The sequence below is a fragment of the Chinchilla lanigera genome, unplaced genomic scaffold, assembly GCF_000276665.1.
Source record: "Chinchilla lanigera isolate Chin_1 unplaced genomic scaffold, ChiLan1.0 scaffold00025, whole genome shotgun sequence".
NCBI lineage: Eukaryota > Metazoa > Chordata > Mammalia > Rodentia > Chinchillidae > Chinchilla > Chinchilla lanigera.
In genome coordinates, this window is record NW_004955426.1 from 17,395,987 (window position 1) to 17,411,975 (window position 15,989).

The 15,989-nt window shown below is 41.0% G+C and overlaps 1 protein-coding gene across 6 annotated transcripts in view; it reads right to left on the reverse strand.

Annotated features, from left to right (window-relative positions):
* Drosha (drosha, ribonuclease type III) overlaps window positions 1-15,989 on the reverse strand; it is a 117,532-nt gene that overhangs the window by 8,392 nt on the left and 93,151 nt on the right. For all 6 annotated transcript variants that reach the window (XM_013514978.1, XM_005386148.2, XM_005386147.2 and 3 more), the window contains 4 exons: window positions 13,545-13,589; window positions 11,928-12,085; window positions 10,842-10,947; window positions 1,059-1,200 (listed from right to left, as the gene is read on the reverse strand). In XM_013514978.1, coding sequence (XP_013370432.1) covers window positions 1,059-1,200; window positions 10,842-10,947; window positions 11,928-12,085; window positions 13,545-13,589 — 451 coding nt within the window. The remainder of the gene's footprint in view (window positions 1-1,058; window positions 1,201-10,841; window positions 10,948-11,927; window positions 12,086-13,544; window positions 13,590-15,989) is intronic.

Genomic DNA, 15,989 nt, shown 5'->3' on the forward strand with positions numbered 1-15,989 from the left:
CAAATCAGAGTACAACTTCAGGATCACGGGATAAGCTCATCCCTGGGCTGTACTCTCAGCACCAATCTCGAGGTCACCCATGTGTAAAGGTCTTATATTAAATTTCATGAACAGAAAAACAAATGGGCAATTTAAAGATCTGATCTGCCCAAATGAAAAAAAAACGCAGTTCTGGGCTTAATGACAACATACCAATCTACACAAGTTTGTATGAATACATACTGACCCCAAAGATGACTTCATTAAAAATACCTTTAATCAAGAGGACAAATCGTACATTGTTAAAAGAAGAAATAAAAATACCTTTCATCAAGCTTAAAAAATGCCAGTGACACTGATCCTTCAAGTAAGTTTTTATATAATCTTACTCTTTCAACTACTTTCCTTCAGTTGAAAAAGAGGTTCTTTAGATTGACTTTGCACTTTCTAAATGAACTGGTTTGCACAGTGGACTTCAGTATTTATAAATAATTTCAATTGTCAAAAATACTATGGCATAAAATGAACAGTTCCCAGGCCCAGTGAATGGTCTACTACTTTGGAAGTAACATCAGAAACAATAAAATTACATAAATAATCCTGTAGATTTAACAATGCCACCGGACCATATGAGAAACCGCAAAAGATGGCATCTGTCTGGAAAGCTTTGTGCTCACTCCAAACAATGGATGATGATTTTAGTATTTAGTGAATAAATTACAGCTCTTTCTTCTGCATCTCTTTATGAAGACTCGGGGTGGGAAAAAAGCTATGATTCACAATGACCGATCTTCACATTCTATTACTGTTTCACAGAAAGGGAGGTGAGGACTGCATGCAGGATGGAGGGATGGGGGAGAGGGTATCACGCAACATAGACTGAATGTAAGATGCATTATTCACATATCTCAGCTTCAAACTATTCTCCATTAAGGAAATTCTGGTGTGAAGCAATAATAAAAAATAAAATAGAAAGAAGTTTCTTTAGCAAGAACCTAATAATGAGAAGAATAGCGGTCAGTTTGATTTAAACTTTGAAGCTGTAGGTTAAGAGAAAAGCTTGACTCTGCAGGACTCACATTCCAAGAGATCTGCCAAGGTCTTGGTCCTCAGGGCCACAGGCCTCTTGGTTTTGTCGTTAGTTATGGCATACTCCTGCATGCCCAGCTCCTCTGCCACCTTGGCTTGCGTTCTGTTATTCACCAAAGAGCTTCGCAGCAACTGGGCAAAAGGAATTGGGGTATATTTAGAAACCATCACTTTGGGTATCTCTCTTGCTCCTGTGTTGGACCCAACCAGGCTAAGAGTATCACATGACAGGGACACCAGGTAACTGAAGGTCTAGGTTCTCACCCATTTTCCTCTGGCAACAGTGACATACCCCATGCACTCCTAGCGTCTCTGTAGTAACACATTCTACTCTGCCACCTTGATTTTACCTGACACTGAAAAGGCCTATCTACTTGTTTAGTAGCTGTGGACCGGGGCTGGAAGGTATGCTGTACTATGATTAAAGAGCATAGGTTCTATCAAGTTTAAATGTTACTAAATGAGGAAGGATTAAATTTTTTAAAAATTAATTTTACCAAGATATAATTTACATTCAAGAAAATATACTCACTTTGAGTGTACAGTTAGATGAATTTTGAAAATCTGATACATTTCCATCACCCCACACAAATTCCCTGTATCCCTGTACCCCTATGCAATTCGTCCTCCCCAGCAGCCGTCAGGCAAACTCAGCCTGCTTCCTGTCAGTGTATGCTGACTTTGAAGGACTACTTTTTAGAAGACTCAAATAAGCATCAAGTTTCATGGCACTGATCCCAATTTTGATATTACAGGATTTAAGAAGGTGATATATTAGTATTAGTGAAAAGATTTAGATTATTTATTTATTTTTAAAAATTTAGGCTACCTATCCTGAAAATCAGTTTTTTATACAGAAATCCTTTATCTTTGAGCGGGGGGGGGGGGCAGGAATCGAATTTAGGACCTTGCACTTGCCAGTCAGGCGCCTGTACCACTGAGCTATATCCCTGGCCCAGATCCTTTATCTTTAATCAAATTAAAATACTTCAGGGGCCAGGTCCCAACTTCAGGAATTCCAATAAAAAATTAGACAGACTAAGAGTCCTCTAAGAACTACCCAAGTAGTAACATAAGACACTGCATGATAATTATACAACCAATCCACTGTAGAGGTACCCATCGAACAAGGTTGGCTTAGTCATTTAACGCTCACTTGGAGAGAGGAGGGGAGGGAAGCCTAGGGCAGTGGGAGGCTACAAACATCGGAACTCACCAAACAGAACCTGAACATAATTATCCTCAGTCTGTAAGCTCTGGGGGAATAATGTACCTACAATTACAGCAGGTATAACAAATTCTTGCTTCCTGAAGACCGGACCAGGTCGAGGAAGCAGCTGTGAGTCATGCTGGTATTATATCCTCTGTTATGGAACATCGCACTTTGTTTATTAGATGCAAGTTTTATGCTCTGTGGCTCCACAGTGTCAACAGAGCTTATGAAAATCAAGATTTATTCTCAGTGCTTGATATTGAATCTCTGACAATGGATAAATAAGAACCAATATGTTCTTAATTTGTCTGACAATGATTCATGAAGCAGAAACACAACTTGATCTTCATAAGCCATTCCGGCTGTTGAATTTTAGACTATTACTCTTTGCCTGTCTTCACTCCCTTCTTCCTTTAACTCCATCTTTTCTTCAATACAGTGTCTCATTAAAATTAATACCCACAGAGTAGCTCAAAATTGAAAAAGCCAAGAAGACCACATCAGTAGAAGACACAACCAATGAGGAGTCCCCCAGCCTAGTATCTTGTAATTACAGAATATCTGAGAGCTAGAAGGGATATATATTCTTTGGTTTGGATTTCAAATTGGAGGGGGAAGGTGTTCAAAGTAGAACCATTGGGGAACAGAGGACCATTTTGGGAATATGGTCATGCTGAGAAAATTGGGTCCTTTCAGAATACATGCTCATGAGGAGACAAAACTGCTTAGGGTGTGTACACCGAGCACTCCGCCTCAGATCCAAAGAGCCCAAGACGCGCATGCTCACACACAAATGACACTACATCACTTGCTCCTGGACCCTGCTACCACCTTCCAGTGTCAGGGCTCCTCATCTGCTGTTGTGCAGCAATGCTGTCTGACAGGAGAGAAGGGGATGGAAACAGAATTGCTTGCAGGTTCATTTAAGACAAGCTGTGACAGGTCGGTAGCTAGCAGAAAGTGACATCTGTAAGTTCTTGCCAAAAACTCAAGAGCCTGAACCAAAAGCCCATGGAGAAGGAGGCCTGTTAATCATCTTTACCTTCAGAAGCCATTTAAATTTAGAAGGTGAGTTGAAAATCCAAAGGGTAGTTCTTTAAATGACAACTTCCATCCCCATCACTCACTTCAGAATGAATCTGCTATTTGCCGAACAGTAGGTTCCAGGGGTGAGTCCTCAAGGCAGAAACTCTGCTGAAGTTATATTGGTTCAGTGTGCCAGTGGTGGACGCCAATTATATGCCAGGTTCTGTGTGGAACGCTGCCGTAACCAAGAGGATCAGCAGCATCCCATGGTCCTCAGGACCAGACTCGGTCCTAAGGAAGCCACACCCAAACTGGCTGCAGTGATGTGTGGTGGTGAAAGCAGAAAGCCAGCACACAGAGCACGGGCAACACTGGTATTCCTCCAGACCCTGCCCATGCAGAAAGGCTGAGCCCAGAGCAAAAGTCCTTCAGGGGCTCATCTACATGGCTGTAATACTAGAACTGTAAGACACATCTGAGATAATGCTGTCCAGGCTTCTTTCAAGAACGAAGGAATCAAGATTTCTGGGTACAGATCAATGATACTTGCTGTTTGAAAAAAGTCACACTAGTGGAGTCTCCTGAATGCAGAATCCAAAGTGGAAAAGACTGAGTCACCAGTGAGAAAAAACGAGAAAGAGTTTTCAAGGAAAAAGAACTGCTATACCAAAAGCCAGGGGCAGTGACCCAGGACTATCAGAACCAAGTGGTGGAGAGCGGCTGCAGGTGAGGCCAGGAGGTGATGTAAGGATCTACACTTTCCATTAGAAGATGTGGACCCCAAGAGGGGCAGCGGCAAGATGATGCGTTTATATTAGAAAGACTGTGGTAGATTCATTTGAGTGTGGCAAGACATAAAGATCAAAAGCCCGTGGATGCTGATGAAAGGATGCTGACAGAAAGATATGCTGATGCTGATAGATATGTTCTCTTTGTACAATAAAATTATTATTTTACAAAGAGAACGTATCTGCTTTTTACTTTTCAGTAGAAATCTAGTAAATGAACATTAAGCACCCAAATGAGCACAAGACAGTTACCAGACTGTAAATAACGCCTTGTATTACATAACACAGTGGAAAAAAAAGCACTTAGGCTCAAACTGCGGCGCTAGTGCTTCAAAGCTAAATGAGTCCGTATAAGTTACCAATTCTCTCTGGGCCGCAGTCTCCTTGTATGTAAAGGGGAGAAAGCAGTATCTACTTCACGGGGTTGCTATGAGAGTTAGAGGGAATCAATATGCAATCTAATTATAGTGCCTGGCTTATAAAAAACACATCTGAAACGTTAGCTGCTGTTGTTATCTACAATAGCATCACCACTATTAGGCAAGATTTGTTTGCTCTTCTGGGAAAGAATTCTAGAAAGTTCCAGGAATTCCTCTGGATTTGTTTCTAATACAAAATACTCTGATACCTTTTTTCTCATTGTCTTCCAAGCTCTGCTTTTCACCAAGAGCTAAACTGTCCCTAACACCTCTTCTGTTAACACCCCCCTACAAAAGACGAAGTATAACTTGAAGAAAGCTACAGTTAGGATGCTCTGTAAACCTAAGAAAAGAACTGCTGATTCCAGATGCAATGTCAGGAACCAACTTAAATATCCCAAATCTTGGTTTTGAGAGCCTGGGATGCTTCCTATTTTCTCAGCATGGCAGGATTTCATAATCACTTAAACTAAATTTTCATAAAAGTAAGGTTTATTGGTTTAAATCAAACATATATATTGGCATTCGCTCTTTAATGTCCCTGTTCACTCTTGATTCTAAAGAGAAAAGCATGCGGCTAAGACATGAGCTACCAAAGAGAGCCACCTAGTGTAAAATAAGTAGACTGATTTATTATCGTGAGCGTTTTAATTTAAGAACATGGGGTGAAAGCAGAATATATTATTAAAAGTGACAGTGATATGCCACACAGGTCTATTATTCCAAGAGTGGTAGCCAGATGGTCTCCATTTCCCACGATAATTAAAGAAAGGGTACACAAATGCTAGCAGGCAGAATGCAGGTCAGATACAAAGAGCCAAATTACGTCAATGATGGAGAAATCCTTAAGCAGGAGGCTGGGGAATCCGTCTTCTCAAAGACATCTTTCCAGATAAGATACCTGTTTGTCTGGATGATTTATACTCAAAGCTGTCTGGAGGCAGCAGGGCAGGATTAGATCTCTGGTTCTTAGAGTTTTTTATTCGTATTTGCTCTTGTTCTCATTATCCCAAATCATTTCTCCAAAACCAAACAAAACTTCTTCAAGTTCATCTTGCCAGCTGCTGCCACCACTGGACACAGTGCCCTACAGACACCAGGCCCAGTGCTTTGCACACAGCAGGCATGGGGGATATCAGCTCTTTTCAGCACGGCAGCACAGGGAAAAGGCTAAGAGAAGAATGACACAGAGAATATTCCCACGGCTGACATTTTGCAATTGTCACAAGGCAGGCATTCTGATTTAAGTAAATGCTTTCTTTGAAACATTCTATCTGCAGTGATTCTAATGGGTAGGCTAAAAAACAACCTCAGTGTATGAAACAAAACTTCTACCTTCTATATTCCAATGCAGATTTGGTTATACTAGAACAATGGTTATACTAGAACAACATTTCTTCTCAAGTAGAACTTTTTAAATACTCAGCATATAAAGCAATGTTTTCCTGCACCACCATTCAAGGCTTGAGAACCACAACTACATTTGCGCAGTTGTCCTTAATCATTCCTTGTAAAACAAGTGCATAAGGGAATGCCTCAAAGCTAACAAGGCCTTCCAATGGGAATCTCTGTAATTGTATATCCTTTAATCACAATGATGAATCATTTGCCGTCCTCCTACCTAATGCAACTGCAATACACGGTCCTCTATATGATTTAAATTAATTTTATCCTTGGACTTTCATAAGTTAGTTTTAGTTTCTTCCCTTACACACAAAGTAACATGCTACTGTCCTCCAGGATCACTTTCCCTTCCTTCTCAATGTGGCTTAGCTGCCTGCAAGCCCTCACTCACTATTCAGGAAGGCAGGGGAGCGTCGTCAGGGGAAGTTTCCCCCACACCCTGGACTGACACATAAAGAAGAGTAGGGGATACCAGGCAGATAGGAGTTGGGGCTGGAAATCAAGTGGTTTCCAGGTAGAACCGCACAAGGCTGGAGGGTAACAGGGGCTTCAAGAAACACCGAGCAGGCTGGGGCAGGGTGAGGAGAACAGGTAACTTGAGTCTGAGCAGGTGAGCAAGGCCTGACACCGATGCCCTGCTCCTTCTTGAGTCACCACCTGAAGGGCTGTAGAAAGATGTTACTAACAGGTCGTGAGGGCCATTCTTTCTGAGCACTGATATACCAGGATTTCCTCTCCGAAAGATGCAGAAAACCAGGGTAAAGGAAACAGACCAAAACCCTTACCTCCACAGTGTTTACTAATAGGAGAAGACAGAAAAACAGGACAATGTACACTTAATATTTAGGAAGAAAAGGGTTTTAGGCTGAGGGAGGAGTGCTAGGGACAAGGGATAGAGGCTGTCTATTTAAGTCAGGGAGGCTAAAGAAGGTCTCATGGACAAAAGGCCTTGGAACAGAAACCTAAAGGAGGCAAGGGATTCGGCTCTGTGGATAACCAGGCTGATGAAAGACAGTGGGCTAAGGCCCGGAGCAAGGGCTTGCTCAGCGTCCTGCAGGAACCTCTGCAGGTCGATGTGAACCGCCTAGGAGACAAAGTCAACACAGCAGCAGGGCGCCAGGGCATACAAGGTGATTGTAACACTGTCTTTTACCCTGGAGGGCAGGAAGATTTTTCAGAGGTTTTGCAAAAAGAAAGGTTCTTATCTGGCTCCTGTTTTAAAATGATCCCTCTAGATATTGTGCTGAAAATAGGCTGGGGGGAGGGGGAACAGATGGGAGGGAAGGGCTGTAATTTACACAACAGTGGCTCAGGTCAGGGTGGGAACAGTAGAGCTTGTAAGACTGGTCAGATTCAGGATAAACGTAGAAGGTAAAATCAATCGGATATGCTAATGGCTGTGAGGTATAATCTGAGAGAAAGGGAAGACGCAGGATGATTTCAAGGGTTTTAGCCTGAGCAACTAGGGTAATGGGATAATTCCTACTGAGAGGGAGAACACAGAGAAAGAAGCAGGTTTGGGAGTAAAAACTGTTTTGTTTTGGACATACCAGATTTGAGATGTCTATTAGAAATCCAACTAGGGATTTGAGAATCTATATATACAGATATTTAAGCAGATCTATATTTGACAGATACGAGTCTGGAGCGTGAGGCAGAAGTAAGGGCTTAAAACATAAAGCAGGAAGTAGCACACAGATGTATTCCAAGCCATGAAACAGACGGAATGAGATCACTTATGGAGCAGAAGTCACTGGAGAAGAGAAGAGGTCTGACAATTGAGAACTGGGACAACTCCAATGTTAAAAAGTTGGGAAAGATGAAGAGAAACAACCAAAATGTACTGAGAATGAAGGGCGAACACAGTCACAGGAGAGCTATGGTGAAAAGACTTTTGGCTCCAGCACGTGAAATGGGTTGGACAGTGTCACAAGTTGATACAAGAGCAGGGCAGAAAGTTCCAAAAATGCCTTCACACAGGCCTGAGGCCTGGGCACCCTGGAAGAGCTGAGGGGCCAGGAAGCCCACCCAGGAGAACACTGCACTGTCTTTGTGCTCTGCCTGAACAGAACCTTAAGGCACCTATTACTTGCAGTTTAGTAAATGTCAGTCCTAACTGGATGACATTAGGAATGGATGACTCTGTCAACTGCATTCCTTTCGTGCTTTGGTAGCTGTGCAAAAATCACTGCAATGACCCAGGTGAATGAGGCTGATAGGATGTCAGTGGTAGAGACAAGGAGGTAAGAAGAGATAGCCCAGAAATAGTAGAAGAGGAACACTGCCAGGCTTGGAGTGGAACAGAATACAGGGAAGGCAGATGGAGGGAGGAATCAAAGACAACTTCTACATTTCTAATGTGCAACACAGGACAGACGATGTTACTATTCCATTACTCAAGGAACACTGGACAACAAGTCAGTGAGAGAAGATTAGAAATTCAGTCTCGGACATGTGGAGATGCTGAGGAGGCAGCTGGACCTGGAGCTCAGAACAGACGTGAGACTGAAGAGACCGGCTGGAATCCTGCCAGTGGGGTGAAACTGCTGATACTCGTGGAAAGACTGCCTTGGAGACACCAGAAAAAGAGGACACAGCCTAAGGACTGATTTCATACATGCTGGAATATAGTATTTATTGGCTGGAGAAAAAGAGAGGGAGCCACAAAACAGGCAAAGACAGAGTAGCTACAGGAGTTAAAGGACACTGAGTGCAGCGGCAGAAGCCAAAAGAAGGTGCTCTTTCAAGGAAGGAAGGCTCACCATGTCAATTTGATGAAAGTTAGTATCTCTTAAAATACACATTTAACTTATGACACATCATTTTAATCTTGCCAGGAGATCTGCTGGTCCTGTCAATTTCTACCAAAGCTTTTTGTGACAACAGTTCATAAAACTGCCAGATTAAAATTTTGTCACTTGTTAACACCATTCTATTATTAGGTTAAAAGTTCTTTAATTTTAAGACCACAAGCCTGATAAACACATTTCGGACAAGACTATACTTCTGGCATTAAAGCGATTTTGGAAAGAACCTAAAACTGGAGTCTAGCACAATCTTAGTTTTAGCTTTTCTAGACCATAGGCAGGATTCATGCTTTACTGAGTTTTGGTTTTATTATTATATCTTTTACTTGGTTTTATTTGGTTCAATACCACGGTTAGTAGGGAATAGAATATGCTAAAAGCACAGGAAACAGTAAACTTGTTGATATGTAACATCCCATCTTTGTAAGATCCTAGAGATCACAATTCTGGCAGAACACTGGATATGGGAAATGTATGTATCTGAATCATACATTTCCAATAGAGGCCTCTATATGACCATAAAATAGGTTACCATGTTGAGCTTTTGGATTGGCTCAGCTACTTCTCAGATGAACAAGACACTCTTGACATCTATCAAGTTTCTTCCCTAATGGAGAATACTGAACATGTATTTATTGTTTTCCTAAGTTAAGATACGACTCACTAGTTCATTCTTCACAAGTGTTCATGTTTTCTTAAAAATCTATTACTAACTCCAGAAGGAATCACTTTTGTATCTATCCAAAAGCAATTCATGGTACATAGTGGGCATTCAATAAATGTTCACTGAGTGAGTGAATGCTATGCTTAGAAAATCCACAGAAAAATTTACATCTAATCATAGACAAATCACCATATTCTCTCTAATTCTAATATTTATGCCTCATATAAACTATTTTTAGGGTTCACAGTTGCAGAAACAAGATCCAATTCTAACCAAAGTGAGATACATAAAAAAATTGTGAAGATTTAGAGTATGAAAGACTTCATATTCGTTTCAACATAATGAAGACTGTACTAACGAAGTATGTACCTTACAGTATACCACGGTTTTAATTTGTTCAAAGTATTTGCTCTGAGAAAGCCCAAGTCTCAAGGGACTTCCACGAGGTCACTCCTAGTACTTTGAGGAGTCACTGCCACTGGCTTCTAGATATATTTTGTTCACCATCCTGTTTCATACAGTAAAAATCATATGTAGCAAATAAAGAAGCTCCATCAGGTGTTACATATGAAACAGAAGTGAGAGCAGTGGTGACCATTTCAATGAGTCCATCAATAAAACCTTGTCTGTCAGCTCCCTTCCAACCCCACCCTGGTCTAATCAAACAGTCCCTGCTGCCTCTCAATCTTCTGATCTTTCTTTTTTTTTCCTCTCTTTTTTTTCTTCCTTTGTTCAGAACTGACCATTGAACCTAGGGCCTGGTGCATGCTAGGCAAATGCTCTACATGAGATATATTCTCAGTCCAACCCACTGTTTCATGTCAGGCACTTGTCTCTCTAGTGCTAGTGTGTGGAACGTCAGTGCAAATTTCCTCCCGCTAGATCTCAATGGTCAAATCCTGCCCATCCTTACAGGCTCACACATCACCTTATCTCTGAAGAGGTCTTTGTAGTTCACAGCTACAAGAAATCTTTCCCTCAACTGTGCAAGTGCATCAATTTACTTATGTCTCATAATATTTAAAGCACACTTGCATCCATAATAAATACTTCCTCTTCCTTTTACACTGTATACTTACATGTGCAGACATACACATACACTTGGTATATAGAGAGGTTGTATTTATTTGCAGCCGTTTACAATTTTACCTCTTCGAAAAAATTTAAAAATCCATTATGGACAGACTGGGTCAACTCTTGTTTATCTTCCCCAAGGGGCTTATCTCAGTCTTATATGGAGTAACTAACCATTAAATGAAGGAGTGTAAAATAAGTTCTCATCTCATATTGCTTAGTATGCAATTTGCACACTGAACTGAACAAAGCCATATGACACGCTAAAGTCACCAAGAACCCAGTGATCAGTTACGTAAGTGTCTAGCCAGAGCGTCTCATCCTCACTCCCTATTACACAGCGGTCTTACGGGGCGGAGTGACTGAAGACAAACTCACGGTTAAATGCCCTTCATGATGATCTGGGAAATGAATGAATAAGTACTCCGTAGCTACCAGTTGCATTATGGAATCGCCTAGAAATTCCATCCTCTGATTGTGGCCTCTGAAAAAAGAGACATCAGTATAAAGAAAACAATAAGCATTTGTGGACTCCAGGAAAAGACTGAATTTTTTTCAAAAGCGTACCTTAAGAAGCCAATGTATTCACCTTTAAAGCACAAAATTAAATACACTGACACCCCTCAACTGAGAAGAGCCCCAAGTTAATACAGTCTCAGTTTCAAAGGAGGATAAAGTGAATACTATCTAAGGATTAAACAACTGATAAAATAAAGGCTAGTAAATAATGCCTGGGCAGAAGCTGAACAGTATCAATTGAAAACTTAAAAAGTAAAATACAGATAACAATCTTGTAACAAAGCCAAGAGGACCCCAATGTTTTCCACTGTATTAAACACACACTCCATTATTCAAATCTGAAATCTAGTTAAGGGAAACTGAAAAGAAAGATCTGTGACAAGAATCTTTAATCTTTACAGCTTAAAGAGAGTTGAGAATATCCGATTTGAGAAATCACAAATAGTATAAAAACCCAAAAGAAACAGAAGTGTGCTTATTTTCTTATTCCACTAGCTCACTGTCTCATCAAATTATTCCCTCAGAGCAAGGGTCAGAGGGCCAAACTCAGGCCACGGCTCGTTGCTATGAATGTTTTGAGTGGAACATAGCCGTACTGATTCTTTTATGATTTATGGCTACTTGCGTGGTATTATGACAAAGCCAAATCACTTCGCATAGAACACAAACCCTAAAATATTTAATGTGTGCCCCTGTAAGGAAAGTTTTTTATTCCCTCACACTTCTCTTAAACTTCACTACTGAACAAGATGCATGACAATGGGGAGAAAAATACTGGATTGAAGCACATGCTATAGTCCACCGTGTCTGGCCGCTCGTCTGTCTTACAGTGACTTCCCTGGAAGTTCGTTTAAAATCCCAGTCCCTTGGAAGGGCACACAGAAAGGTCTGCAGTTGACTGGTCTAAATGGTCACACTGGGACCACATGAGTACTTGTAACTCACAGGGTCAGATGGTTAAATCCCACAGTTCTCAACGTGAATGCCCTTGCCAGAAGTCGAACATGAGTAAAAATTACTCCAATTGCTTCTTCAAACTCAGTAAGTTTCTGCAGAACCGGAGAAGTTTCAATAAGTTGTCGATCAGTATTTGGCTCTTGTAGCTACAGGAAAATGGAAATAAATAAAAGCCATATGTAGTTTTTTTTGTTGTAAGAGTAATTATCAATTCTAAGGTAGTGTTTTATAAAATTCCTTCTCCCATGGGCAGAAATTTCTGAAATGCCAATAAAACATGGAAGCTTCGTTCCTGTCTCTTAGAATGGCAAACAAACCTAATATTTAAAGAAGGCTCAAATAATATTTTCCAATCTTCCATCAAATTTCAAGGCCAAGTACTGTACACAGATAGTTCAAAATCCCAAGTATTAAACTAATTCTCCAAGGAAGATGCAAGCTGAAGAACATCTGGTAGAGAATATATATATCTGGTAAAGCAGCAGTTCTCCAACTTTAGCATTCATGAGAACACTTGCAGGGCTTGTTAAAGGCAGATGGCCGGGTCCTACCCCGGAGCAACTGACTCTGTACGTCTGGAGTGAGGTCTGAGAATCTGCCTTTCTGACAAGTTCCCAGGGCTGCACATCCTGTCGGTCTGGGGACCATGCTCAGACCCACTTGCTTTGGAGTAACTTGACTACTAGGGACTAAACTATTTTGGCAAAAGAAAATCATTAAAACTAAACTCGGCTTACATTGGAGATTATTATACCACTAGACAGGTGGTGCTCCACATAACAATGAGCCTTTCACAACTGGCAGAGAGCAGCTATGAAAAATGATATTAAAATGAACATTTTCAACAACTCTGGGCAACTTCAAATTATTTGTGTCTTTAAGATATTCTGAATTAATGTCATTTATTACGAGAAAGCCGCTCATGAGAGTTTCACCACTGGTGATTTTTCTTTTTTTACTTATTTAATATACATATTCATGTATAGAAGTATATATAGATGAGTATACATTCACATACATCCCCAAGTAAATGAGAAATCTTAAAAGTGGAGAGTACTGTTAAGTTAACTGAAGAAAAGGGTGTCACTACATATAGATCTTTTAAATTGCTAAATCCTGAGTAAAAACCCATAATATGGACTACACTGTTAATTTGCAATAAATTTTATGTAGTTTGATCTGAGTTGAACCCCTCAATTTATAAAATTCAAATTAGGCTACAATCTAGCAATGTTAATTTATTATTTGTTCTGCTTTTTAAATATGCCCAGACTTGCTTCCACATTATTGTCCCTACAAGAGCAGGCATGTGGATACACAGGAGTCCACATATCATGCTTTAAACAGCGCGTACTGGGCGGGGACACTGATTAGTACACTGTAGCTCTTCCTGCCCTGGAGGGAAGATGACCCTGTGCTTCTCAGGCCACATGCATCCGATGTATTATTTGTTCCCAGGTGTTTGCACTGTGACACCCCAGCATAGAGTTATAATGTCACTGAAGGGAATCAAAAGATAAAAGCAGGAGGGAGAAAACGGCAAAGGAAAGTAAAACGAATAGCTGCAGTTATAAAGCTCACTGCAGACAGGAAGGTCATACTTACTTGGAGTGGGTGGAGAGGATAATTGAGCCAGACTTCGCGCAGGTCCTGGAAAATGGAGTGATGCCTTTAATGCTCAAGGGAGCCATTTAACACACTCTAGAGTACTAAATAAAATGTCATTATTTGAAATACTGAACTATTTCAGATGCTGACTCCACTTATTGCAAATTCAATAGTGCTAGCAAACTAATTTTTTTAAAGTGTATTCACCACTCAAACTGCCTGTAGTGACTCTAATTAGCCTATTAAGCAGGGGTGGAAAAGAGCCACCTCCAGCCCCAGAAGTCAAAGACACCTTTTAAAACTAAGTTACATATTTGTTTAACCTAATACACCTGATTAAGTTGCTGCCTTAATCATATCTTTTAGTTCACCATTCCCCAGAAATGTACATCAACTGTGCTTTTTGTATGTAAAACTCACCTCAAATGTCTTTGATTTTAGCCACTCAGTATTACATGAACTGTTTTAAAATGGGGTAAGATATACCCTTATCTCATTCATAAATTCTGACATTTATGAAATCAAACCTCTGTGGGGCATACAAATGTTTACTTGAAATACAGTAATGAGTAAATTTTATGGAAAATCCAAGCATATTTTTCATTTACTGAGTTAAATCTAGCAGTAGTTACAATTACAACTTCTCAGGATTAGAGTTTTTCCTTTATGTTCAGACCCTAAGAGTCTCTGACTAAATCTAGGTTCTGGCCTTGATATCAGGGTTTCTGAAATAAATGCCCCTCAAATTTTTAAAAAGGGGGCAAACAGTTTTCTAAAAAAATTTTGAGTAGGGCAGCAAAGGTGGGAAGTACAAGAAAATTTAGTATCACCTGCAACACACAGGGCGATAAAGTGAAATAAAAACCCAGTATTTCTGCACAGTTTGCCTTTTAACAAAACAGTGGTTCTTTGCAAACACTTTTAAAAGGGGTTTAAAAATCAAACTGTTCTTTTAAGGCATTTGAAAAGACTTCACTTAACAAATCAATAACCTCTCTCTTGAATTCCCTGCATTATGGGTTCCATCTCTGGTCACTCCCTTCTCACAGCTTCCCTGTGCTCTCTCAATGCTAAGTTCTCTCTCCTCCCCCCCCCCCCCCCGCAGGACTTTAACCAAACTTCAGCCTTCGCGTCACCATTCATCGCTGCCTCCTCCCCATGCTCACTGCTTTCCTCCCTCAGTCTGCACTACTGCTTCATTTGTGCTATAGCACGGACTTCTCATCTAAGTTTGCAGCTCCCCACGCCTTCTGGTCATCTTTTACCTTGCACACAACATCACCAGATAATAACTTTTTACCTTTCTCCTTAACCTGGGAGTGTGGTGTTAGGGAGAGCTGCAGGCTCAAGCCAGGGTGCCTGGGTTTAATTCTGATCCACGCAGGCAATTTCCTCTCTAAGCCTCCATCTCCCCGGGTATACACCAAAGACAGTAACAGTCCCTCCTTGAAAGTGTTCTCTGATGCCTCATAGAGCGATTCACTAAAAGCACTGAACTCAGCACTGGCTCACAAAAATACTATTAATAACAATAAATCATCTTCAACAACGACAATAAATGGCTCTCTCTCCCACCAACCCCAATCTCCAACACTTAAGATTCACAGGGCCATTTTGAACCATCGCTCTCCTTGCTCCTTTGTGGTTTCCACTCAAAAACACTCTGACAAATAGTCTGTGAAGTGAAGTACACAGACACAAAAAGGAAATTCTAGTGGATGGCGTATAAGGAGGAAGTGGAAAGAAAGGAGACTGGAACGACACGTGGCAGTCAAGTCGCGGAAACTACCGAATGCTATGTAATGTGGGTCTGGTAGGCAGTAATCAAGTATCAAGTCTTTTAAGTGAGAAAGCTCCTAGCCAAATCTATGCATTAAAAAGAAGATAACACTTAGCATGAAACACTGGGCCAGAGGAGTGGGAAAGGGAGCAGTTACACAGTCAGGTGAGAGATGAAGAGGACGAAGAAGAAAGGAGGACAGCCCAGAGTAAAGCGATTCAAGTCACTAGGGTAGGGATAGGGTTTTGAAGCTGAATGGATACAGGGAGAAAAACGCTGAGAACACAGAAAATCCAAAGGGCCAGGTTTAAACGATGAAAAAGAAACATGTTTTGGAGCTAAAAGTTAGGGGTTCGATACTAAACATATTGAAATGAGGGGTCAGTGGCATACCCCCGTGAACCTGCCCAGAAGCAATTTGAAAAGATGCGTTTTTCCAATCTCTACAGCGCCACAGAAAGGCCTGGGTACTGAGCACTGGGGACAGATGTATGAAGAAAGGAGGGAGGTGAGGACAGGAAACATGACAGAATACCTCGCCATCAACATGAAAAAGGGGACCTCAACCTCCCCACTGAATCCTGAAGGGTTACACCATAAGCAGAACCAGCAGAAGCTTCCTAGGGCTGAAAGAGTGAAAATCAGCTCAGGGAGAAAAGACA